The 24,047-nt window shown below is 37.2% G+C and overlaps 3 protein-coding genes and 1 long non-coding RNA gene across 6 annotated transcripts; 2 read left to right on the top strand and 2 right to left on the bottom strand.

Annotated features, from left to right (window-relative positions):
- Nucleotides 1–1,516: 1,516 nt before the first annotated feature.
- Nucleotides 1,517–2,711, bottom strand: LOC121998167. The gene is made up of 3 exons (XR_006116442.1): nucleotides 2,572–2,711; nucleotides 1,922–2,506; nucleotides 1,517–1,830 (listed from the first exon to the last, which is right to left on the bottom strand). It is a non-coding gene; the product is annotated as an uncharacterized LOC121998167 (long non-coding RNA).
- On the top strand, nucleotides 2,100–4,059 carry LOC121998163 (polygalacturonase At1g48100-like). 2 transcript variants are annotated; one of them, XM_042552936.1, is made up of 5 exons: nucleotides 2,100–2,513; nucleotides 2,610–2,777; nucleotides 2,882–2,926; nucleotides 3,017–3,306; nucleotides 3,385–4,059. In XM_042552936.1, exons 1-5 carry the CDS (start codon nucleotides 2,100–2,102, stop codon nucleotides 3,887–3,889), a joined length of 1,422 nt encoding a protein of 473 aa, XP_042408870.1. In that variant the 3' UTR covers nucleotides 3,890–4,059. The 2 variants fall into 2 exon arrangements, with proteins under 2 accessions (XP_042408870.1, XP_042408869.1); XM_042552935.1 differs by having other exon boundaries at nucleotides 3,017–4,059.
- Nucleotides 4,060–4,477: 418 nt separating this feature from the next.
- On the top strand, nucleotides 4,478–11,535 carry LOC121998161 (neutral/alkaline invertase 1, mitochondrial-like). Its single transcript, XM_042552933.1, has 6 exons — nucleotides 4,478–5,275; nucleotides 8,283–8,448; nucleotides 8,553–8,764; nucleotides 9,607–10,100; nucleotides 10,382–10,430; nucleotides 10,550–11,535. The coding sequence occupies exons 1-6, from the start codon at nucleotides 4,619–4,621 to the stop codon at nucleotides 10,874–10,876; spliced, it is 1,905 nt and encodes a 634-aa protein (XP_042408867.1). The 5' UTR covers nucleotides 4,478–4,618; the 3' UTR covers nucleotides 10,877–11,535.
- Nucleotides 11,536–11,842: 307 nt separating this feature from the next.
- On the bottom strand, nucleotides 11,843–13,060 carry LOC121998165 (glycine-rich cell wall structural protein-like). 2 transcript variants are annotated; one of them, XM_042552939.1, is made up of 2 exons: nucleotides 12,528–13,060; nucleotides 11,843–12,419 (listed from the first exon to the last, which is right to left on the bottom strand). In XM_042552939.1, exons 1-2 carry the CDS (start codon nucleotides 13,012–13,014, stop codon nucleotides 12,013–12,015), a joined length of 894 nt encoding a protein of 297 aa, XP_042408873.1. In that variant the 5' UTR covers nucleotides 13,015–13,060; the 3' UTR covers nucleotides 11,843–12,012. The 2 variants fall into 2 exon arrangements, with proteins under 2 accessions (XP_042408873.1, XP_042408872.1); XM_042552938.1 differs by having other exon boundaries at nucleotides 11,843–12,215; nucleotides 12,312–13,060.
- Between the last annotated feature and the right edge of the window lie 10,987 nt (nucleotides 13,061–24,047).

Below are 24,047 nucleotides of genomic sequence, written 5' to 3' on the forward strand. Positions count from 1 at the left end.
ATCCTACGATCCACGATCACAATTTTGCAAATAATAACACCATCAATATTAGTCCATGTGTTGAGATCCAAATTATGATTTTTTTTAGTTGTTCCTCTAAAGACCTCCGTATTGATTTGAACATTACTAAGACACATCTTTAAATAATATGCACGTACCAATTTTATTAACATCTTTATTTTATTAACATATATCCATATTCATTTTAACACTTATGAGAACATTCACGTCAATTTTCCTAAACATAAAATTTATCTTATATTTTACATAACTTCTTACCCTATCGATTTTATAAATTTTGATTCTATGAATAGTACTTTTTAAATTTAGGAAATTAAATTTATTTTCTAAATATTAAAATATCATTTAATTTAGGAGAAAGAAAAAAAATAAAAGAAATGGATTGGATAATGAAAAATAGATATTATATAAGGAAAGAGATAAAAATAATAAAAAATAAAAGAAAGAAAAGAAAATAATAAATAATAAAAATAATAAAATTTTTAAAATAATTGATATAATGTATAGTGAAAAATGCACCTAATGTTTAGAGATATTATAAAGAATGGTACTTCATCTCTATTTTTTATATCTAAAATTTATTTTTAAATTTTATAATCCTGGAGTCTGTTGATATCTCTATATACGGACACCCTCTGATTTCTTTTAACCATTTCATGGATCTTCTTAGCTTCCCATATAACAGAGACCATAGCAGCCACAACATACCTATTAGCCGAACTGAACAGGACTGGGCTAAACCTGACATGGATTAAGCTGGGCTATACCAGTCCCGATCCTAGCACGGCCGTTTTGACGTCCAGACGCCCTCCGATTTCTTTGTGCAGTCATTTCATTGCTACCCAAGATAAACAGAGACCGTGACAGCAGCAAACCCCTGGCTCCTCTTCCATCACAATGAAGTCCGAAACAGCATCCACACAAAGCACCGAAGGGAGCCAGCCGCCCGTGACTCACTTCCTAGTGTTGTTGTCTCCTTGTGAAGTCATTCCTTCCTTTACCCCCTCTCCAATCCATGGCCACAAAGCAGCTCCATATACAACAAGGGAAGTTCACGGGACTCCCCTTGCCCTCCACTTCATGACCACAAACTCTTGCATTAAACTAATGGGAATCCCTGTTCCACCTGCCTCCTCTCCCTTCTCTTTCATTCCTTCCCAATGGTCATTTATCTATTAACAAAAAAGCCTTACTTGTAGCATTCTAATAAGGGACACATAATAAACAGCTTTTTAAACTTTTGTTGGATTACTAAAGATCAACAGTAATCTCAGAGTCAGGAGCAGTGTCTGTTCTTCAGTCCTTATTTTATGATGATGGGAATCAAATAAGTTCAACTAGGAAAGTAAGTTCAGAAAGGACGAGGAGGCTTATTTCTAGAGACATAGAAACCTTAATTACATATGATATCCAAAGCTTATAATGGTATAAATTTATGATTTTAATAGCACAAGTCAATTTGCAGACTAGCTTACATCCTGAAACATGATATTTAGATAATCAAATAATATAATGTTTTTTTTGGTTGATTTTCCTTATCAAGGGTATCTTTTGGTAACGTGCTCTTGTTCTTCCATTTGTCCTCGTGTTATTTTTGTATGTTAGAAATCCTATACTGCAAACTACAATCTAATATGCAATGCTTGTGCCAAAGGTATAAAAGCTTGAAAACATAAATAATAAGATCACAAAAGGAGGAGTACCGAACATGTGAATCTCCAGAAGCTTCACAATTTAGAAAACTTGTGAACCAGGAATCTCCTCCGTCACAGATGATCTGATGCTATTGCTGATGTTGTGGCCTTTAACCTGTTCGTCGAGACAAAGCCAAGAGATCAGAAATCCCGGCCTCTTGTTTGCATGCAGAAAAAAAAAAGAGAGAGAAGGCAATGACATGCACTTTAGCGCAAGCAGCTGACAGATGTCGCCTCCTTCGTGGTTCTCCTCTCCCATGTCACCGCTGTAGCTTTAAATGAGTACCCCAGCGAGCTCCTCTCCTCCCTCAACTTCCACCTCTGTTCTTACTTCCACACCGTCAACCAATTCCCTGTCAGTTTCCACCTTTAATTGATCTTGACATGGGAATCCCCTGTGCAGTGCTTGCTTTCTGCATTGCAATCGCATTCTTGTTGTTGAGTCCCCGCGGCGTTTATGGAAGAAGCCATTTCCACAAGGGGAAGCAAAGTCACAGAGGCAGAAGTGGTGGTCGAACAATGGAGTCACAAGTCGGCTCCCCTTCGGTTCCGCCTACAGCAGACACTTCCACCGTAATCTCTCCACCTTCCGATGAGGGCTCTGACTCCTGCATTTTCGACGTCCGATCGTTTGGCGCGGTCGGTGACGGCAGCACCGACGACACAGAAGCGTTCCGTTCAGCATGGAAGGCTGCTTGCGAGGTCGAGTCGGCCACGCTGCTCGTGCCAGCGGACGGAGTCTTCATGCTCACTTCCACTATCTTCTCCGGCCCGTGCCAGCCAGGACTCGTCTTCCAGGTAAAAGCAACAACGTCAAACAAAAAAAAAAAAAGGCTTTTTTTATGGTTCTCTCTACCTTTACTGAATTGGAATGGACCATGGAAATCAATGCAGGTGGATGGAGTGATCATGCCGCCGGACGGCCCCAACTGCTGGCCGAAGAAGGACAGCAAACGGCAATGGCTGGTGTTCTACGAGCTCGAAGGGATGACTTTGGGAGGAGAAGGAACCGTGGAGGGAAACGGAGAAGAGTGGTGGAAACTCCCTTGTAAGCCTCACAGAGTATGTGTTCTTCCCCAAATCCATCTAAAGCACCTCCAAAATGAAATCTTGAACTCCTCGCGATGTTGCTAACGATAGCTTTCGCCTTTCGCCCACCATTTCAGGGTCCCAACGGATCGACATTGCCCGGAACTTGCGACAGCCCAGCGGTGAGTGGAAACTCCCCCAATCGAGAGGCATTAGACATCGATCCACACGAACCAATTCGATCGAACTAAAAGTTGCGTACCTTGTTTCAGTTGATCAGGTTCTTCATGAGCTGCAATGTGACAGTGCGCGACCTGAGAATCGAGAACAGCCCCCAATTTCACATCAAGTTCGACGGCTGCGAGGGCGTCCATATCGAAGGCCTGTCCATCAACTCCCCGGCGTTCAGCCCCAACACCGATGGCGTCCATATCGAGAACACCCGGTCGGTTGCCATATACAACTCCATGATCAGCAACGGCGACGACTGCATCTCAATCGGCCCCGGCTGCGCCGACGTGGACATCCAGAACGTCACCTGCGGCCCTGGGCACGGCATCAGGTATTGGAACTATCATCGTGAAATTCCGTCGAGCATTTTATCGGGCACTGCTAATTTAGGGGAAAATTGCTGGAACAGCATCGGGAGCTTGGGGATGCACAACTCGCAGGCGTGCGTATCGAACGTGACGGTGAGAAACGCGGTGATCCGGAACTCGGACAACGGGGTGCGAATCAAGACGTGGCAAGGGGGAATGGGGGCGGTGTCAGGGATCAGCTTCGACACGGTGTACATGGAGAACGTGAGAAACTGCATCATCATCGACCAGTACTACTGCTCCAACAAAGGCGTATGCTCGAACCAGAGCTCGGCGGTGTACGTCTCCGGCGTGTCTTACTCCAACATCAAGGGGACGTACGACGTCCGAAGCCCGCCGGTGCACTTCGCCTGCAGCGACACGCTTCCCTGCACCAACATCACGATGGTCGAGGTGGAGCTGCTGCCGCACGAAGGGGAACTGGTCGACAACCCCTTCTGCTGGAATGCCTACGGCGCGATGCAGACCGCCACCATCCCGCCGATCGACTGTCTCCAGGACGGCCAGCCGGAGGCCCTCCGGGAGATGCCAAACCTAGGTTGCTAATCATTGGACCGGGTTCATCGAATCGGACCGCACTTAGATCCGCATTTTTGTGGTCAGTTGAACCGGTCTTCTGTTGTAGATCTACTATTATATTATATATGCTCCCCTCCCTTCTTTTGGTTGAGCCGGAGAACGTGGAGCCTATTCAATATAAAAGACAATGACAAACTCTCGTACAATTGTTGTCCTCTGTTTGGGAGGAGGTGACGGAAAGAAAGTGTAGGATAAATAGGGGATGGATAATTTTGATCCTTATTTAGGAGGGAGTGAGTTATGGAGGAAAATTAGTGAAATTTTTTAAATCCCAATTTGGGATAAAGAAGGAGAAAGAAAAAATTATTCTAATTTTTTTTCACTTGTAGATTTATTTAAAGAAAGAAACTATTTTTATAATTTTATATATTTAACTTTTATTTTAATCTCTTTCCTTCCGAATGAGCCTCCCTTCCTCCCTCCCAAACAATTTCTTTCCCTCTCTTTCCTTCCTTTTTCTTTACATTAATAAATCCTTTCTCACCGCATCCAAACTGACAAATAAATTGCTATTGATTCACAGCCAGCCACGATCTCCTTCCCAATTAGATCAAGTTTCCATGAGCCCTTCTTTCTTAATTCTAACCCTCTAATTAACTTATTCTCCTGAAAACACCCTCCGCTCCAACCAAACCCGCTTTTCTTCCTCTCTTCCGGTTTCAATCGCTTTCCCTTCCTCGTCTCCTCCCCGTTGCCATGAGCTTCGTCGCTGCGAAACCATACCGTAGACGCCTCCTCCTTCTCCTCCTCCGGAGGAGAACTGGAGCTACTGATTTCTCCCCAACATGCCCCCGCCGCTGCCCCTACGCCTCCTCTTCCAATGCCCCCATCGCCGCTGCCGATCCAAGTTATTTCAGCCGCATCTTCCGCCCCGCGAATCCGGCGTGGGGGATCCGGCTCTTCTCCACGTCGGTCGATCAATTCTCTGGCGGCGACAAGAACCTCGAGCGAATTTTCATCCAGAACATGACCGTGAAGCCCGTCGTCATCGACGGCCTCGCGGTAGAAGAAGGAAGCGAAGCGGCGGCGGTTGGGTCGAAGGAGGGAAAAGAGGAGATTGCCGATGATAAAATTTCGGGATTGGAGCAAACGGAGCAACCGGAAGTTGGGGAGGTGAAAGAGGAGTCCGAGGTGGATAAGGAAGCGTGGAGACTTCTCAACAAGGCGGTCGTGAGCTACTGCGGGAGACCAATTGGTACCGTGGCAGCCAACGATGTGACTACTGCAGCAAACCAAGCGCTGAACTACGATCAGGTGTTCATTAGGGATTTCGTGCCGTCTGCCATAGCTTTCCTGCTCAAAGGGGAGAGTGAGATCGTCCGGAACTTTCTCCTTCACACCTTGCAGCTTCAGGTATGATCAATCTTAGCCATAGGTTACTAGTTAAGAGTTGTTGGGAGTGCAGCATATAATTTTCCTATAGCTGTAGGTTAATTTATCAGATTTCATCAAAGGGAAACTTTTAAGTATCTATTTTCTTTCACGTCAATACCTGGTGAATATTGCCATTCATCTTCAAGATAAAACCCGCTTATATAAGTTATTTGCAAATCATATTGTGATATTGATGAGAGTGCAAATGGATAAACTTGAATCTTAAACTATTCGGAGAAAGTTTGGAAATAAAAGGTTCAAGTGCAGCATTAAAATTTCATATTAGAATTATAGTTTCAATAAGTAGAAAAGCAGCAAGAGATAGAAGGGCATAACAATTTGGCAAGGGTTTTCAATATCTTGGATCAACTATTTAACAAGAAGGAAAATTCATTAATTGGATAAGGACTGGTTGGTTAAAACGAAGAAGAGCTTATGGAATCTTGTATGATCGAGGTTGTGTGTTTTCTTAGGCTAAAAGAACAAATTAATTAAATTGAGATATGAGCTACCATATTTTATGCCCATATCATAAATTAATTAACTTATGGTACCGGGATAAAAATGCAGTTTCAATAATTAGAAAAGAAGCATGGATTGGCATAAAATTTCTGCAAGGGTTTCAATATCTTGGATCAACTATTTAACAAGTAGGGAGTTCATTAATCGGATAAGGACTGGGTAGTTGAAATGGAGAGCCTATGGAACCTTATATGATCATGATGCTGTGTTCTTAGGCTAAAAACAAATTAATTAAATTCAGATATGAGCTACCGTGTTTTATTGGAGCAAAAAGTGATATCGTTCACCCCAAGTGGGCTAGTATTGCCGGCCCCACGTCAAGATACATGCTGATAAATCACGAGGGGCATTTTACTATAACGTAGCAGCCCTTTGCATGGGGGAGATTAGGAATCCAACGAGGCATTTTGCACCCGTTGGGAATTGACTCCAAGACCTATTGGAGTAAACACCCATGCAGGTACCAACTGCGCCAACTCATGAGGGCAAGCTACCATATTTTATGGTTCAGTGTTGGGTAGCTAAGAAAAAGTATGTGTTAATCCCTAAATCAATCTTCAGTGTACTATAATTTATTTGTTTTATTTGCAAGAAAAAATAGCTTGAGTTTAACATTTGACTAAGATGGATCGATGCTTAATATTGTTTATTCTATATATTAAGCTTCATTTCATACTCCTTTTTTATGTAGATTTTGGGTGCAAGTCTATAAGCTCTTTTAGAATTATAGATGCCAATTGTATTTTCATATAATGGCATCAAAACTTTCTTTCTCTTATTGATATGTCATATTATGAAACTTTGGGAAAAAGTAATAGAAAAAAGATTAAGGAAGGAGACCACAGTGACAGAAAATTAATTTGGGTTCATGCTTGGAAGGTCGACAATAGAAGCTATACATCTTCTTAGACAATTAATTGAAAAATATCGGGAGCAAAAACAAGATCTACACATGGTATTCATTGACTTAGAAAAAGCTTATGATAGAGTCCCAAGAGAAACTATATGGAGAATTTTAGAAAAGAGAGGTGTTAGCGTAACATATATTGAACTAATTAAGGATATGTATGAGGATGTAACGACCAGAGTAAAGACTTCAGGCGGAGTAACTGAAGCATTTCCAATAAAGATAGGGTTACATCAGGGATCAACCCTAAGTCCCTATCTTTTTACACTAATTATGGACGAACTCACTGCGCACAGTCAAGACACAGTACCGTGGTGCATGTTGTTTGCAGATGAGACACGTGAAGGAGTAAATGCTAAGCTAGAATCTTGGAGGGAAACACTAGAAGGGAAAGGTTTTAAGCTTAGTAGATTAAAGACAGAATATATGGAATTTAAATTTAGCAATATTAGAAGTAATGAAACAATTGTTAAGATAGGAGAGGACGAGTTGCCCGGAACCGAAAGATTTAAATATTTAGGATCATTTTTACAAAATGATGGAGGGATTGAGAGAGACGTCTTACATAGAATACAAGCAGGATGGGTGAAATGGAGGGGAGCGTCGGGTGTTTTATGTGACCGTAAAGTACCTCTTAAACTTAAAGGTAAGTTCTATAAAACCGTTGTTAGACCTGCTATGTTATATGGAGTTGAATGTTGGGCTATGACTCGAGCATATGAGCATAAGATGAGAGTTGCAGAGATGAGGATGTTAAGGTGGATATGTGGACATACGAAGATGGACAAATAAGGAATGAGAGCATTAGAGAGAAAGTCGGAGTTGCATCTATTGAGGATAAACTCCGAGAGACACGTTTAAGATGGTACGAACATTTATTTGACGACCAATAAATGCTCCAATTAGGCGATGTGAAACTATGATAAACATGCATATCAAACGAGGAAGAGGAAGACCAAAAAAGACTTGGTTAGCAACAATAAAACAAGATAAAATTTATTTAAATATAGATGATGATATAATAGGAGATAGAGCTCAATGGCGTAAAAGGATTCATACAGCCGACCCCACCTAGTGGGAAAAGGCTTGGTTGTTGTATTGATTCCTTAATCAAAACAGTCTGCTATATGAGTTAAACGACATGCTAATCTCCAGACTCCTGTGCCTTACTAAGGATGCTAAACTTTTTAGTCTTATATACTTAATTTAATGTATTCATATAATTCTATGATCTTTTAACTTGCATTCCTAAAATGTTTTGACTTCCTGATTGAATTGCCATAGGGACTAGGCTAACATTTTATCATCCTATCTTGTAACATAGAAGTAGCTAATTCAGGAGTATTGCTAGTGTTGTCATCGTTGATTGATCTTCTAATTATTGCTTGAAGGATGGCTTTACCATCAAGTGCCCTAGTCCATAATAATTTGTGCAGATGTTCATGAACTTAACCACCTTTACTTTTTTTTGGAACAATCACAGTTGACTCTGGCATGGGTTTCATAGGAAGTGAACTTCAAATAATTGTCTGACTTATATTCTTTTATTCAAATCAGAGTTGGGAGAAGACTGTTGATTGCTATAGCCCTGGACAAGGGTTGATGCCAGCTAGTTTCAAAGTTAGAACTCTCCCCTTGGATGGAAGTAATGAAGCTTTTGAAGAGGTCTTGGACCCTGATTTTGGAGAGTCTGCAATTGGACGTGTAGCTCCGGTTGATTCTGGTGAGTGGTGAGCTGTTGCTGGAGCTATTAATAGTCATTTACAATATTGTCAAAAAGTAAATCTCTTGAAATGATAACATAATTCTTTCGTCCTGCAATTGCAGGATTATGGTGGATTATATTGCTCAGAGCATATGGGAAGATTACTGGGGACTATGCATTGCAAGAGAGAGTAGATGTGCAAACAGGAATTAGATTGATTATGAATTTGTGTTTGTCAGATGGATTTGACATGTTTCCTTCTCTTTTAGTCACGGATGGCTCATGCATGATAGATCGAAGGATGGGTATCCATGGGCACCCACTTGAGATCCAAGTAAGTTGAGATTTGTTATTATGTATGAAATGCCCGAATTATTTTGTTAAATTTACTCTTTGAAACTCTTATATCAAGTCAGTAAATCTCACATGCCAGTAAGACACTTGGTGTGCACAAGTCACAACTGAAGGATCACTGCTAGTTTCACAACTATCTAAGAAGCTAATTTTGAGTCTTCCCGTGCATAATTTATCATCATTTATCAACCATATGGTAATGTTTTGTTGTATGGATTGAATCCAGCTTTTGCTTCTTGATATGCTATTCATCTCCTAGGGAACGTATAGAACAATGGAGTATGGACTTGATTTGTCATCGGTTTTGCTTATATCATATTGTTGGCTTAGTTTTTAACTTCTTGATTTAAATTGATCATTGGTATTTATAATTTGGTATTGGTAAATGTTCTTCTACGCACCCTCAGATTTGATAATGTAGCAAATATGATTAAGTCCTATAACAAATTTTGTAGATAGCGATCGTTTGGTTATTATGACCATGCAAGCATCTAGGCTTGTCCTTTTGACCTTTGGGAATGTTCCAAACCTAATGTCGAACAACTGAAAAAATGTGATAAAAATGAAGTAAAATCAATTTCCATAAGGATGTATCCACAAAGTAATTTACAAATATCTCAATCCTGTTTGTGGTTTTTCTTAGCCAGTGTATAGGGGGAGCTCAATTAGAGCTGATATTTTGGCGTTAGCCACACTACAAAAGGAATTTACATAATAATAATTATCATGTGGATATGGAATTTACATCTAAAGTAATATGTTTTATAAATCCGATTGTTATGTTCAATAAATATTAGCTGGCTAATAGATTCATTGACCCAGGCATTATTTTATTCTGCTTTGCGGTGCTCACGTGAAATGATCACTATTGATGATGGATCTAAGAATCTGGTGCGTGCTATCAACAACAGGCTGAGTGCCTTGTCATTCCACATAAGAGAGTACTATTGGGTTGATATGAAGAAGATAAATGAAATCTATCGCTACAAGACGGAGGAGTACTCCTATAATGCCATTAACAAGTTCAATATATATCCTGAACAAATCCCCTCTTGGTTAGTTGACTGGATTCCTGAGAAAGGAGGTTATCTTATTGGCAATTTACAGCCAGCTCACATGGACTTCCGGTTCTTCTCTCTTGGTAACTTTTGGGCTATTACCTCCTCTCTAGCTACTCAGAGACAAGCTGAGGGTATTTTAAATCTTATCGAAGATAAATGGGATGATCTTGTGGGACATATGCCTCTTAAAATATGTTATCCTGCTCTAGAATATGAGGAATGGCGTATAATTACAGGCAGCGATCCCAAAAACACGTAAGTATTTGTACTTCCTGTGTGTGTGATATTTTATGTTGCCATAATGCTTTTGTCTCTTTACAATGGCCCATACATTAGGCGTGGTACACATAACTCTTCTTCCATGATTTACTTTCCATGTCACCTTAATGTGTCTAAGGTTTCCATTACAGATGACAATACAAATATCTCTGAGGATAGATGATTGACCTTCTGACAACAAATGTAGAATCAATGGTTTTTCTTCAGAGAATTTGTTATTGGCTATTTGATCTAACAAAATGTCATTTTTTTCTCAGTCCATGGTCATATCACAATGGTGGGTCTTGGCCAACACTTTTATGGCAGGTAATTCTTTGTTTCAATTTGCACAGTACTGAGGAATTTTTTTTGGAAAATGTGCATTCAGTTCAGCATCCTGATTCTTCCACTATGAATCTAATTGGCATTCTTGCTTTAAAATTCAGTTCACTTTGGCTTGCATTAAGATGGGCAGACGAGAATTGGCACAGAAAGCTGTTGCAGTGGCTGAGAAGAGATTGCCGAATGACAGGTGGCCCGAATATTATGATACACGTACTGGAAGGTTTATCGGGAAACAATCTCGGCTGTATCAGACGTGGAGCATTGCTGGATTCCTTGCTTCAAAAATGCTATTGGAAAATCCAGCTGCTGCAGCAGTATTAACATGTGATGAAGACATCGAGCTTCTCGAAGCCTGTGCTTGTGGTCTGAGCAAGAATGCTCGAATCAAGTGTTCTCGCCTTGCAGCCAAATCACAGATTGTCTCTTAGCCTCACTCATTTTGGTGGAATATACTGTAGCCCGGTTAATCCTAGAACAAACAACACAGCAGATTGATTCATTTATAAGAATACAAAAAAAAAGGAGTGACATGGACTGGGAGAATCAAGTTATAGCTGATCAGAAGATGGATAAGTTTGTACATATTACTTTATCAGATGCCATTTCCCGTGTTCACGGTATACTATCATAAAGATGTTGGATCCAGAAATTGCTTTGCTGCAATTTTCATTCATAAAGCTACAAGACTAAATGAAGCCCTCAACTATTCTTCATTGGTTGATGCAATTTATGGCATTGTGGTGATCGATCCAACTATTTTTTGTTGTATTTTTTTTTTGTGCTGCTTTGCGCTCCACATAACAGATAGCTTCACAAATAGTTAACACTTGTGGATTATCTCTTCTTTCAAGAGCTTTGAAGAACAAGAGAAGACCCGCCCGGCAATTCCTTAAGCACTTGCTGCTATTTGTACTCTTTCGATAGGATGCCTGAACACATTTTTTTCTTTTCTTTTTTTATTTCTTCTCCCTGTTGCCTTTGGTGAGTGGCTTGTTTTTGCAAGAAAATGTGGATCTGACTGTTCAAGGTATTGCAAGCCACTGTCGGTTGAAAATTACTAATCTCAGCAATGTCTGTGTTTTTATCATTCTTATTATTAAAATTACTTTCACGAGTCAGCTTGTAACCGATCTGGGTGGGAGAAATTTTTTTCCCAATACACGAGCCTCTTTGCATAATAACTCTTCTGTATAAATAATAGTCTCCTCTGCTAATGTACGAGGTGCTATCAATTTAAAATCTCGATTTGAATTTTAACATAGTTAAGGTAAATATTTTTTCCATATGTCAATTATTATTTTAAATAATAATTATTCATAATTTATGTCTTTTGTATTAGTTTTGGACGAATTGACGGAGTGTTGGATGATCATAATATGGCGGCCAACTCGACGTACAAACAATGGAATTATCATTATAAATATTACATCTTTCATTAATACAATAGAGCTTACTTTATTGGGGATTAATTAACACATAATTAATGCACGCGATTCAAACCAGCACACAGATCACTCAATTAAGCTTTCCTAGTCACCAAATTAAGTGTTTAATATGTGATTAACTAGAATCCTCCGCCGCCAAATCCACCTCCGCCTCCAGCGCCACCGCCGAATCCACCACCCACACCTCCACCGCCTCCGAATCCTCCGCCACCTCCTCCACCGAGGCCACCACCACCACCAAGTCCACCTCCGGCACCGCCGCCAGCACCTCCTCCAAAACCACCTCCGGCGCCTCCTCCAGCTCCGCCGCCTAGCCCACCACCTGCTCCGCCACCAAGTCCACCTCCAGCACCACCGCCGGCGCCTCCTCCAAAACCACCTCCGGCGCCTCCTCCAGCTCCGCCGCCTAGCCCACCACCTTTACCTCCGCCAAAACCTCCACCAGCTCCGCCACCAAGTCCACCTCCAGCACCACCGCCGGCGCCTCCTCCAAACCCGCCTCCGGCGCCTCCTCCAGCTCCACCACCTTTGCCTCCGCCAAAACCTCCACCAGCTCCGCCACCAAGTCCACCTCCAGCACCACCGCCGGCGCCTCCTCCAAACCCGCCTCCGGCCCCTCCTCCAGCTCCGCCGCCTAGCCCACCACCTTTGCCTCCGCCGAAACCTCCACCCGCTCCACCACCAAGTCCACCACCAGCACCACCTCCGGCGCCTCCGCCAAACCCACCTCCGGCGCCTCCGCCGCCACCAAGACCACCACCAAGACCACCGCCAGATCCGCCGCCAAGACCTCCTCCAGCTCCACCACCGAGTCCACCTCCAGCACCTCCACCAAGACCTCCGCCTGCTCCCCCACCAAGTCCACCGCCGGCACCTCCGCCAAGGCCGCCGCCAAGACCTCCTCCAGCTCCTCCACCGAGTCCTCCGCCAGCACCTCCACCAAGCCCACCTCCGGCACCACCGCCACCACCGAGACCACCGCCAGCTCCGCCGCCAAAGCCTCCGCCGAGGAGTAAGCGCTCAGTGTGGTCGAGGTGGCGACCTTGGGAGAGGCCGACCACCGCCACCAGCGCCATTATTGCGATACCGACGCCGTGAAGACTCCTCCTCCCCATCTCCATGAGCCAGTCACTAGTAAACGCACTGCTTGAGCTCTGCTGCCGAAGGACAAAGGACACGCCTATAAATACAAGGGTCGATTACAAAGATATATAAATAAAATAAATAAATAAATTAATAAAAAGATAAACCAATCAATAAATGAGGTGGTTGGGGAAATTTGATTTTTGAGATCCAACCCAAATTGGATCTCCGTCTTTTCTTTGTCGGATCCGATCCGATCCTCTTCCAATCCTCTTTCTGCCTTTTAACTAACTAAGACTTATGTACATCTCTCTCTCACTCGCCTATATTTTTAACTAACCAGCTTGTTAACAACGAAAAATCATTAACGAATTATATTATATTATATTATATTATATTTATTCTTAGTCGGATTATATAGAGACAACCGGCACATCAATTTTATCAATTGAAGATATTGTTCAATTTGTAATAAAATATAAATAGATAAATTATAATTAACATTTTATCATCAGGTTGAATATTTATTTTTTATTATATTATATATCAGTTTTTCTATTTATTCTTTCTCCTTTAAATAAAATCTATTTCTTAAATTTAAAGAATTATTATTTATAAATCTAAAATTTAAAGAATAAATAAAATAATAGATGCAATTTTTTTTAAAAATTATTTTATCTAAAATTTAAGGTAAAATATTTGAATAAAATAACTTATAGGAATACTTTAAGAATGCCCCTTATACTGTACCTAAATATTTTACAAAATATATATATATATATATATATATATATATATATATATATATATATATATATATATATATATATATATATATATATATATTTTTATACATCCATATTTAAGGAGAAGTCTCGGTTAATTAGATTAAGAAAGTAAACCCGTTTTTATGTGATAAATACATATAGGATTGTTCAATTTCAATTGCACTTTTATTCTCATATACCACAGAATTGGATTTGATAAAGTAAAAAAAAAAAAAAAAAAAAAAATTTGATAATCTCAATTAGCCTCATTGATTATTTCTAGGGTAATCATCTCGGTCCTACAAAATTTTCTCACCGATCATCAGGATAAATCGGGAAGTGCACGCGATGAGCAACCCAGAAGTCCAGCATCTTTTGATTATGCTCTCCATTTAGAGGAAAAATTCCTACAAATATATCGTAACTAAAGTTTGAATCATGAATATTTAGGAGATAATTTAAATGTCTATCGTGATATCATGACCCAGTACTGGATTTGATACGATAAAGATTCTACCATGCATGCGGTGGCATCCAATAGACTGATCAAAATGATTCGAGTTAATTTCCAATGTTATTTATTTATTTGTAATATGACCTAATTTTGAATGCACTAAATCAGAATCAAAGCCACCAAAACTAGTCAAAGACTGATGGTACGCCACGAGGGACATTGAATGCCACACGTATATCTCAACTAAACATGTCCACGCGTCGGCAAGGAGCAGCGTGAGCATGTAATAGAGTTCTCTAATACCCCTGGAAAGAGTACAAAGTATCGGGGTTGGACAATCCTACAGGGACACTAAAGACCACGGGTCAACTATAGATGGTTTACTACACATGGTTGATCTTTAACGATCAATGGAAAATTTATATGAGGTCTAGATATTCTTCAGAATTAATCGGATGCCTGCATTATAAATAAAAATATAAATAAATAAAAATGTCCACGTCACCCAATCCACCCTTATAATTTTTAGTTAATAGAGAAATTAAGATTTTCTCCCTGATAAGCAAACTTTACAAAAACAAATACCAAAAACAACAAAAGAGAGCCTCATGAGTCTCATTTCATTCCAAGCAAAGATCCATGAGTTATAACTTGATCATATGTCAAGTCAAGCAAGAACAGTGTTAGATTGCGTTAAGATTTTTATTTGTCCTAGGTCAAAAGTTTTTTTAGACCTTTAATAATTTTTTTAAAAAAATTAAAAAATTAAATTCTTTCCTCAACTTTTTTTCGGACTTGGGATTGAAAACGACATGTTTATTTGTTTTTAAAATACAATATTAATTTAAAAATAGATTTTTATATAAAATTTAGTTTTATAGCTTTTGAAATGTAAAATTATTATTAAATTTAGTTCGACTAATACTTACACAAATATAATAAGAAAATAAAAAATATTAATTTTGATTTCAATCGATTAATTTAAGCCGTATATAATAAACCAATACTTAAAAAGTATATACTAAATCATATAAGTGCATTTAAAAAGTATTTAAAAAATATATGAATCATATCTTATAATTTTTAAATGTATAAATCATATTTGTGATGGTAGTAATTTGCTTGCACAGAAAAAAAGAAAAATAGGGAAAAAATTACATCTAATTGTTAATAATTTATTTTTCCAACTATGTGTAGATACATAATCTATTCCATCCATAATTTATCATTTATATAGAATAATAAATAATATTTCAAGAAAGAATAAAAGACTAAAAAAATATTACCACGTGAGGGAGGGGAAGGATGTCTTCTTAGAGAATAGAGAATCAAGAAGAAAAAATATAAACACATCAATGAGAAAATGAGTCAATTAAGTTATGAGATCATCAATTAATATAAAATGGGATGGACAAAATAAAATTTGATCTTATATTTAGCTCTAGATTGAATTTTAGAACTAGAGAATATAATAATTATAATTAATATGTAATTAATTGATAGTTGCCATTGAAACTTGAAATTAATTGATGAGTGCTGGAGCGGAAATAAAATTGGGTTAATCAAAACATGGAGTAAAATCTAAACGTGGAGCTACAATAAATGACTTTAAATGATATACATTTTGAGCGTCCATTTGTGGCAAAATCAGATGCATATTGTTCTATTTGATACAAATTTTAATCATTAAATATATTTAAATTTCTTTTAATAATAATGGGCCCCAATTATATTGGAGCTCTAGGCATAGGCCATTAAGTCCTATGCCTTGAGCCGGGTATCATTGCGATGTTGGCAACATTGGTGGCAAAAGGCGAATAAGCTCGCCCCAGCGCCCCCATCAATCCGTTCCAGGGCCCAACACGGAGGAGGTAAATCACGGATGACTACTAGCCTTTAGAATAGTGACTAGCACATAAGGGAGATATTTATCTCGACTATACCGAGATTCGAACCCCAGACTTTATTGGTGGTAATTCTTCATGTGTTAATCACTAGATTCATCCGAAAGGACTGCGATATTGACAACACGATAGATAATAAGAAGGTTTTTATTATATTTCGATATATTTGTGATCTGCTCCATACTTCCATGTCTCATTCCCGTCTATGACTCTCATAGATATCTAGGTGTTCGGATTATTTTCAAATGTCCCACCTACTCATCGGATACTGGATCGAGTCCGAGAGGGAGCAATATAATGCTTGTTAATATATATATATATATATATATATATATATATATATATATATATATATATATATATATAAAAGTTTTTAAATGATTTAATTATCTGTTATTAAAAATGAAGTATTCATGTACATATATAATTACCACCCCCAACAACCACCAACCTATTTAATGCAATTAGCTAATTAGTCTGATCTGCTAGCCAGCTCGAGTCTCCTATACTTGCACTTGCACACAAATAACTTTATCCACATGCATGAATTAATTGTTATAGATATTTTTTATTATATTCTTTATCTTTCACATGAAATGTTAGGGGAAAAGAGAATAAAAATAAATAGATTTAAATATTTGTAGTCTTTTCTATTCCATCTTTATTATATATCTACTTGAGTGAAATGAAAACAAATAAATTATATCAATTACTTAGTTTATTTACTAATTGTATAAAACCTTTTTCTTCTCCTTCACTTGCAAAAAGAAAACAAACTTGGGTTGATCATTGCTTTATTTTATGTCAACTTTAGATATTTTGTGTGTGTTTTTGTTAAATTTAGATATCCAATTATTCGAATGGATTATTTTTAGAAATAATCGATCCATCAGAAAATATTAATAGAGACTCATTCAAATAATTAATATTCTTAGATCTATTGTTTATTGAAAAAAAATTCCCTACAATACATCATAATTAAGCCTAAATCTCATATCCTTTAGATACGCGCAACTTAGTCTTGAATACATACATAAAGTGAAAACACAAATGAAAGAGAATTAATTTAAATTAGTTTCTACTCATTAGGGCCGGCCCTGAGGTATGTCACCGGAGGCGATGGCTAAGGGCCCCCTATTTTTAAGGGCCCCCAAATTTGACATGCATATATAATATATATTATATATACTTAGATTGTTTTAATAAAAACCTAAAAAAATATATTTGATTGGATTATTTTAATAAAGGTCCAAAAAAAATATATTTTCTATTAAAATTTAAGAAAGAAAATCTAAAATAGAAAAGAAAGAAAAAAAAGAAGGAAAGTAAACGATCATTTTTTCTCTTTCCAAGATTTTATTTCTTGTACAATTCTTTCTTTATTAATTTGTTTATAGAAGACATAAGACTCTAAAGAGTAAAGTATGAATCTTGAATGCTAATTTCCTCCTTTCTTCTCCTTTGAATCTCTTCTAATTAAATTAGAAAAGTTTATTAATTTTAGTTTCATCAAAATCATCATTCATCAATATATAAACTTATAACGTAAGTTACCTACTCATCTATATTTTTTCTTATTATCAATATTCAATATTGATTTTTAATATTACATTGGAGTCAATATTTTATGATTTTTCTTACAGATTTGAAAGAGTTTAAATAAATCATTCTAATTTTAATCATCATAGAATAAGTTATATCGATTGTTTTAAGCACAAACCAGGTTTTATTGTTCTTTGACTATTATTTTCACTGCTTATGTTTATTTCATTTTTAGCTTTGTTCCTAGTTTTGTGTATTTGATTTTTACACTTGAAATTTATAATACAAACATATTTCTAAAAAAAATATCAATCTTGGAGTCAGAAAAAAAACAAAAGAAAAAGAGTGGAACAGATTATTAAAACTTACAAAGGTGTCCTTCGTAAGTTTTTTAAAGCTAGCTCTTCAATTGAAAATTCAGTTGATGAATTGCAAAAAGAAAGTTAAGAAGAACTAAATGATCATGTAACAAATGAGCAGCAATCGAGTAATCAAGAAGAATTAAATAATCATGCAATCAACAAGCGGGAAGAATTGAGAGAAAATACAACAATAACAACAACAACAACCAAGCCTTTTCCCACTAGGTGGGGTCGACTGTATGAATCCTTTTACGCCATTGAGCTCTATTTCCTATTATATCATCATCTATATTTAAATAAATTTTATCTTGTTTTATTGTTGCTAACCAAGTCTTTTTTGGTCTTCCTCTTCCTCGTTTGATATGCATGTTTATCATAGTTTCACATCGCCTAATTGGAACATTTATTGGTCGTCTAAGTACATGTCCGTACCATCTTAAACGTGTCTCTCGGAGTTTGTCCTCAATAGATGCAACTCCGACTTTCTCTCTAATGCGCTCATTCCTTATTTTGTCCATCTTCGTATGTCCACACATCCACCTTAACATCCTCATCTCTGCAACTCTCATCTTCTGCTCATGTGCTCGAGTCATAGCCCAACATTCAGCTCCATATAACATAGCAGGTCTAACTGCGGTTTTATAGAACTTACCTTTAAATTTAAGAGGTACTTTACGATCACATAAAACACCTGACGCTCCCCTCCATTTCACCCATCCTGCTTGTATTCTATGTAAGACGTCTCTCTCAATCCCTCCATCATTTTGTAAAAATGATCCTAAATATTTAAATCTCTCGGTTCCAGGCAACTCGTCCTCTCCTATCTTAACAATTGTTTCATTACTTCTAATATTATTAAATTTAAATTCCATATATTCTGTCTTTAATCTACTAAGCTTAAAACCTTTCCCTTCTAGTGTTTCCCTCCAAGATTCTAGCTTAGCATTTACTCCTTCACGTGTCTCATCTATCAAAATAATATCATCTGCAAACAACATGCACCACGGTACTGTGTCTTGAATGTGCGCAGTGAGTTCGTCCATAATTAGTGTAAAAAGATAGGGATTTAGGGCTGATCCCTGATGTAATCCTATCTTTATTGGAAATGCTTCAGTTACTCCGCCTGAAGTCTTTACTCTGGTCGTTACATCCTCATACATATCCTTAATTAGTTCAATATATGTTACACTAACACCTCTCTTTTCTAAAATTCTCCATATAATTTCTCTTGGGACTCTATCATAAGTTTTTTCTAAGTCAATGAATACCATGTGTAGATCTTGTTTTTGCTCCCGATATTTTTCAATTAATTGTCTAAGGAGATGTATAGCTTCTATTGTCGACCTTCCAGGCATGAACCCAAATTGATTTTCTGTCACTGTGGTCTCCTTCCTTAATCTTTTTTCTATTACTTTTTCCTAAAGTTTCATAGTATGACTCATTAGTTTAATACCCCTATAGTTTGCACACTTTTGTATGTCTCCCTTGTTCTTATATAAGGGAACTAAAGTACTTATCCTCCATTGATCAGACATTCTTTTCATTTTCAATATCATGTTAAATAATTTTGTAAGTCATTCAATACCTTGTTTCCCTAAGCACTTCCATACCTCTATCGGAATATCATCTGGTCCAACGACTTTTCCATTGTACATCTCATTTAAAGTTTGTTTTACTTCTGAAGTTTGAATTCTACGATAAAAATTAAAATTTCTATGCTCATTTGACCTAATTAAATTACCTAAGTTAAGTTGGTCACCTAAACCTTCATTAAAAAGTCGATGAAAATACCTCTTCCACCGCTCTTTTATTTCTCCATCATTTACTAATACCCTATTACATTCATCTTTAATACATTTTATTTGGCTAAGATATCTTGTTTTATTATAATCATTCATTGCATGATTATAATCATGCAACGAATGAGCAGGAAGAATTGAGAGAAAATGATGATAATGATTTGAATGTAAATAACTTGACAATTTTATGTATTGAAAATGAGTTGTTAGAAAATTTTGATTTTGAAGACCTTATTGATAATTTTGCGAAGATATAGATTTTTTCAATGATTATTTCATACTTATTTTTTTTATTTGTAAGTATTACACTTTTTGGAGAAATTCAGGAAACATATTTTGTATGGTGTTGCATTTTTTAAAGAATCTTGAGAAATAAATTTTGTATGAAGTTTATCATATTTTAAATGAACTATATTGATTTTTATGTTTTTATATTAAACTATATTCAATTTTCCTATAGAGGTTATTTTTCTCTTTTCTCCCAAGGGCCCTCAAAAGTCAGGACCGGCCCTGCTACTCATGAAGATAAACTTGAATCTTTATATATTCAACCGACACAGTATTCAAGATGGATACACAATGTAAGATTGGCATATTGACTATAAATATTTGATTTACTTGACCAACCTAACCATTTAACTGAAAATATGATGGAAAGGAGCATTCAAATGCATTTAATTCGTCACATGTTCGACGTAGCAAAGTATTGGTCAATACATTTCATTGCATTACAACTGGATCACCATTTAAGTTTTTTTGTTCTTTATCAGAAAACAAATCATCATTCAAATAAATAGAAATAATAAGAGAAGAAGAGAAACTTATTATTATTATTATTAATTTGCCCACCACACCTCAGCATGACAGCTTAATAAAATCAATTAATTAACAATGCTTCTGTTAAAAGGATTTTAAGTTTGATCCTAAAGGAAAACATATATATTTGATACGTCATGTGCGGTCCGTGAGTACCTCCACCGATTGAGAGTTAGGGCATCCGAAAGTTATTGGGATGCTCCGACTTCGACTCACTTGGGTGTCCAGATAATTTCTAAGCGTCTAGACTCACTCGCGTTATTTAGGTGCACATGGGCGGTTATCAAACTATATATATAACGACGATTTACCAAACCATGTACCTAGTTTTGTATATTATCCAAAAAGAGTAACTATTTTGAAATTGACCAAATCACTTATTCCTTCCCATAATACTCCTCTTCATTTTTATTTTTTTTTAAAAAATTAATCTCTCATCCCTCCTCTTTCATCTCCGTATCCTCTATCATTGAAGCACCGACGACAGTTGTTCGTCGTCGTCCCTTTACGTCTGCCTCACAGCACAAAGAGACATGCCAAATTGATGACAGTTTGAGAACAATGCTGAACTTTTTATTAATTTGTGGTAGCCAACTCAGTAGATTTTAAAAGGGGCACTAGGGTGACAAATTGCGGGAAAGGAGGATAGTGATGGATCGAAAGCGCTAGAGGGGGAATAGCACTCATGGCTATTTCGTTTTTCGAAATCGTAAAAGCTTGTTCAGAAATAACGCAGCGGAAAAGTAAATGAAATGGACACGAAGGATTTACTTCGTTCGGAAACTGTGACGACTCCTACTCGAAGACCCGCGATCCTTGATCGCTTCCGGTGGGCAACAACTATAATTCGTAACAGCTATTACACACTAAGTACAATTTAAGCATAAAAGAATATTGTACCGACAATAAAAAGAATAAAGCTGAGGCTCCGAATTGTCGTTGCAGCACTTCTGAGTCGAGACGTTAGCAGCTTGTCGCACGGAGAATGCTTAGAAGATTGTTGTCTTTGAAGCTGCACCTCAACCCTCCTTTTAAATGAGGTTCCGGGCGCCTGGGACCTTTCCGGGCGCCTGGAGTGTGACGTGGCCAGCCAACTAGGTTGCTCCACGTGGTGAAGTCGCGCAGGGGATAAAAGTTGGTCCCGGGCGCTCGGACCTCCGGGTGCCCGGATCCATTCCGGGCGCCTGGACCTCCTTTTTCCAGGAGCCGCTTCTCCTGCAAAACAAGGTTAGTCCGAGCAATTGCATACCCTGCAAGACAATGTTAGAATCTGATAATGCATAAGTGAAAAAGAGCTGACAGTCTTCGGACTGTCCGAGTCTAATTTCGGATTTCCAACCGGAAACCCTAGGTCGACCCGACGCCTACTGTTCCCTCTACGGGGAACGCGTCCTCACCTACTCCATTCAGGAGATTTACCTGATGCCTCGGTCCTCGAGTTTTGACCTGGTCGCCTAGGGTTATCACCCCCTAGGACCTAGGGTTACCGCCCCCTAGGGTTTTTCTCCACCTAGGGTTACCGCCCCCTAGGACCTAAGGTTACCGCCCCTTAGGGTTTTCCTCCACCTAGGGTTACCACCCCCTAGGACCTAAGGTTACCGCCCCTTAGGGTTTTTCACCTGCCTAACCGCAGCTAGGACTTTTCTGAAACACTCATTCAAACATGTTAGATCACACACTAACTTAATTTTGAATCCTTTGCCATTATCAAAACTAAGGTTCGATCGTCGGATGCTTCCTGCACCAACAATCTCCCCCTTTTTGATAATGGCAACCGAAATTCAATGTTAAGTAAAAAATATGCAGTTATGTATAAGCACAAGAAACAAGATAAGCAAGATAAGCGTAAACATAGCTCCCCCTTAATATAAGTTTATTCTCTTTGAATTTTTTACTAATAGTCATAGCTCCCCCTTAATACAAGCTCCCTTTAAAATATTTTCTTTGAATTTCTCTACTCTCCCCCTTTGCCATATATCAAAAATGAGCTAGTTTTGAAAAACTTAACTTTTCAAGGCAGAATTTAGCAGAAAACATTTTAACTTAGGCAAGGAGCAAGTAAAAGGCAACACCTTAGAATAGCAACTTTTTTCAAAATTGATTTTGCTTGAGGAGCTCTTTTTAACTTAGTGTATTTTGAGGAGTTTCCAAAATTTTCACAGAAAAATTTTCAAAACACAATTTTCAACTTCAGAAATTTTCCGAGAAAAAAAAATATTCAGGTTTTTAAAGAAAATTTCCAAGGAAAATTTTCAACTTAAAGAAGTTAATTGCAGCTTAAAAAAAATTTTCAAACTTTAAGGATTTTTCTAACTTAAGAAAAATTTTTTAACTTAACGAATCTTCGAAAAAGTTTTAGCTTAAAAAAAATTTTCAAAATAGGGGACACTTGAAAGTTTTAAATTTGGAGAAAGATTTTGAAAAGCTGCTTAAGGGGAATGAATTTCAAAGATACTTAAGGCGATAACCTTAGTGTTTAATAGTTTACAAATTTTGTTTTAGTAAGGTATCAGAGCCCTAAGGTCCAAGCATGAGTCAAGATTTGGTTTTGATCAGGTATCAGAGCCCTTAAGTACAAGCATGCTTAAACTTTAATATTGCCTCTAGAGAACATCTTGCCAATTAGCTAAGTTTAGAAAATAATTTAACTAAGTTTAGTTAGAGAAAACTTAATTAAATACTTAGCTTTGAAAACATTTAGCTTATAGAGGAGTTATAATTTGAAGGTCAAGTCATAAATAATTTTTAAAGCTAAAAAATAGCTTGAATTTTCGAAGATATGCCAAAAATAGTTTTTAATTTTGAGGTCAAGTCAAAATTTTTAAAGAAAAACTAATTTTAAAACCGACTCAAAATCACTCCCCCTTAATTAATGCCTTAATAAATTTTTGAGTTCAGGAGTTCAAGAATGAGAGGTTAAAAAATTATTTTTCTAATTTTCCATCTCACTCATTCTAGATTAACAAGCATGTTTAGCATATGAGTGAGTGTGAGATGGAGTTTACTTTAACTTTACAACATTGAAAATATCAGTTAGAATTCCAAATAGGTGACCATTATTTTGAAGATTTAAGAATTAATTGAGTTTAGAATTTCAAAGAATTTTAATAACTTCTGAAAAGAATTTTGAAATTAATTTATAAAGATTTTGAAGATTTCTCAAATGATTTTGAAAAGATTTTTCAAATAATTTTGAAGTTAAGTTTAAAAGATTTTTGAAATAATTTTGAAATAATTTTGAAATTGAGTTTAAAAGATTTTTGAAATAATTTTGAAATTGAGTTTAAAAGATTTTTGAAATAATTTTGAAATAATTTTGAAATTGAGTTTAAAACAATTTTGAACTGATTTTTCAAATAATTTTTAAAAGAATTTAAATGATTTTGAAATGAAGTTTTAAAAGATTTTGAACTGATTTTGAAAAGAT

This window comes from Zingiber officinale, chromosome 6A, assembly GCF_018446385.1.
Source record: "Zingiber officinale cultivar Zhangliang chromosome 6A, Zo_v1.1, whole genome shotgun sequence".
NCBI classification, from domain to species: domain Eukaryota; kingdom Viridiplantae; phylum Streptophyta; class Magnoliopsida; order Zingiberales; family Zingiberaceae; genus Zingiber; species Zingiber officinale.

What these genes read in the sequence shown, in the direction of transcription:
- LOC121998163 (XM_042552935.1), top strand. Translation starts at nt 2,100, where the DNA reads ATGGGAATCCCCTGTGCAGTGCTTGCTTTCTGCATTGCAATCGCATTC. An exon ending in AGCCAGGACTCGTCTTCCAG is followed by an intron (nt 2,514 to 2,609) that starts GTAAAAGCAACA and finishes AAATCAATGCAG; the next exon opens with GTGGATGGAGTGATCATGCC. An exon ending in GAACTTGCGACAGCCCAGCG is followed by an intron (nt 2,927 to 3,016) that starts GTGAGTGGAAAC and finishes ACCTTGTTTCAG; the next exon opens with TTGATCAGGTTCTTCATGAG.
- LOC121998161 (XM_042552933.1), top strand. Translation starts at nt 4,619, where the DNA reads ATGAGCTTCGTCGCTGCGAAACCATACCGTAGACGCCTCCTCCTTCTC. An exon ending in GGCACCCACTTGAGATCCAA is followed by an intron (nt 8,765 to 9,606) that starts GTAAGTTGAGAT and finishes TCATTGACCCAG; the next exon opens with GCATTATTTTATTCTGCTTT. An exon ending in GGCAGCGATCCCAAAAACAC is followed by an intron (nt 10,101 to 10,381) that starts GTAAGTATTTGT and finishes TTTTTTTCTCAG; the next exon opens with TCCATGGTCATATCACAATG.
- LOC121998165 (XM_042552938.1), bottom strand. Translation starts at nt 13,014, where the DNA reads ATGGAGATGGGGAGGAGGAGTCTTCACGGCGTCGGTATCGCAATAATG. An exon ending in AGGTTTTGGCGGAGGTAAAG is followed by an intron (nt 12,216 to 12,311) that starts GTGGTGGGCTAG and finishes GTGGCGGAGCAG; the next exon opens with GTGGTGGGCTAGGCGGCGGA.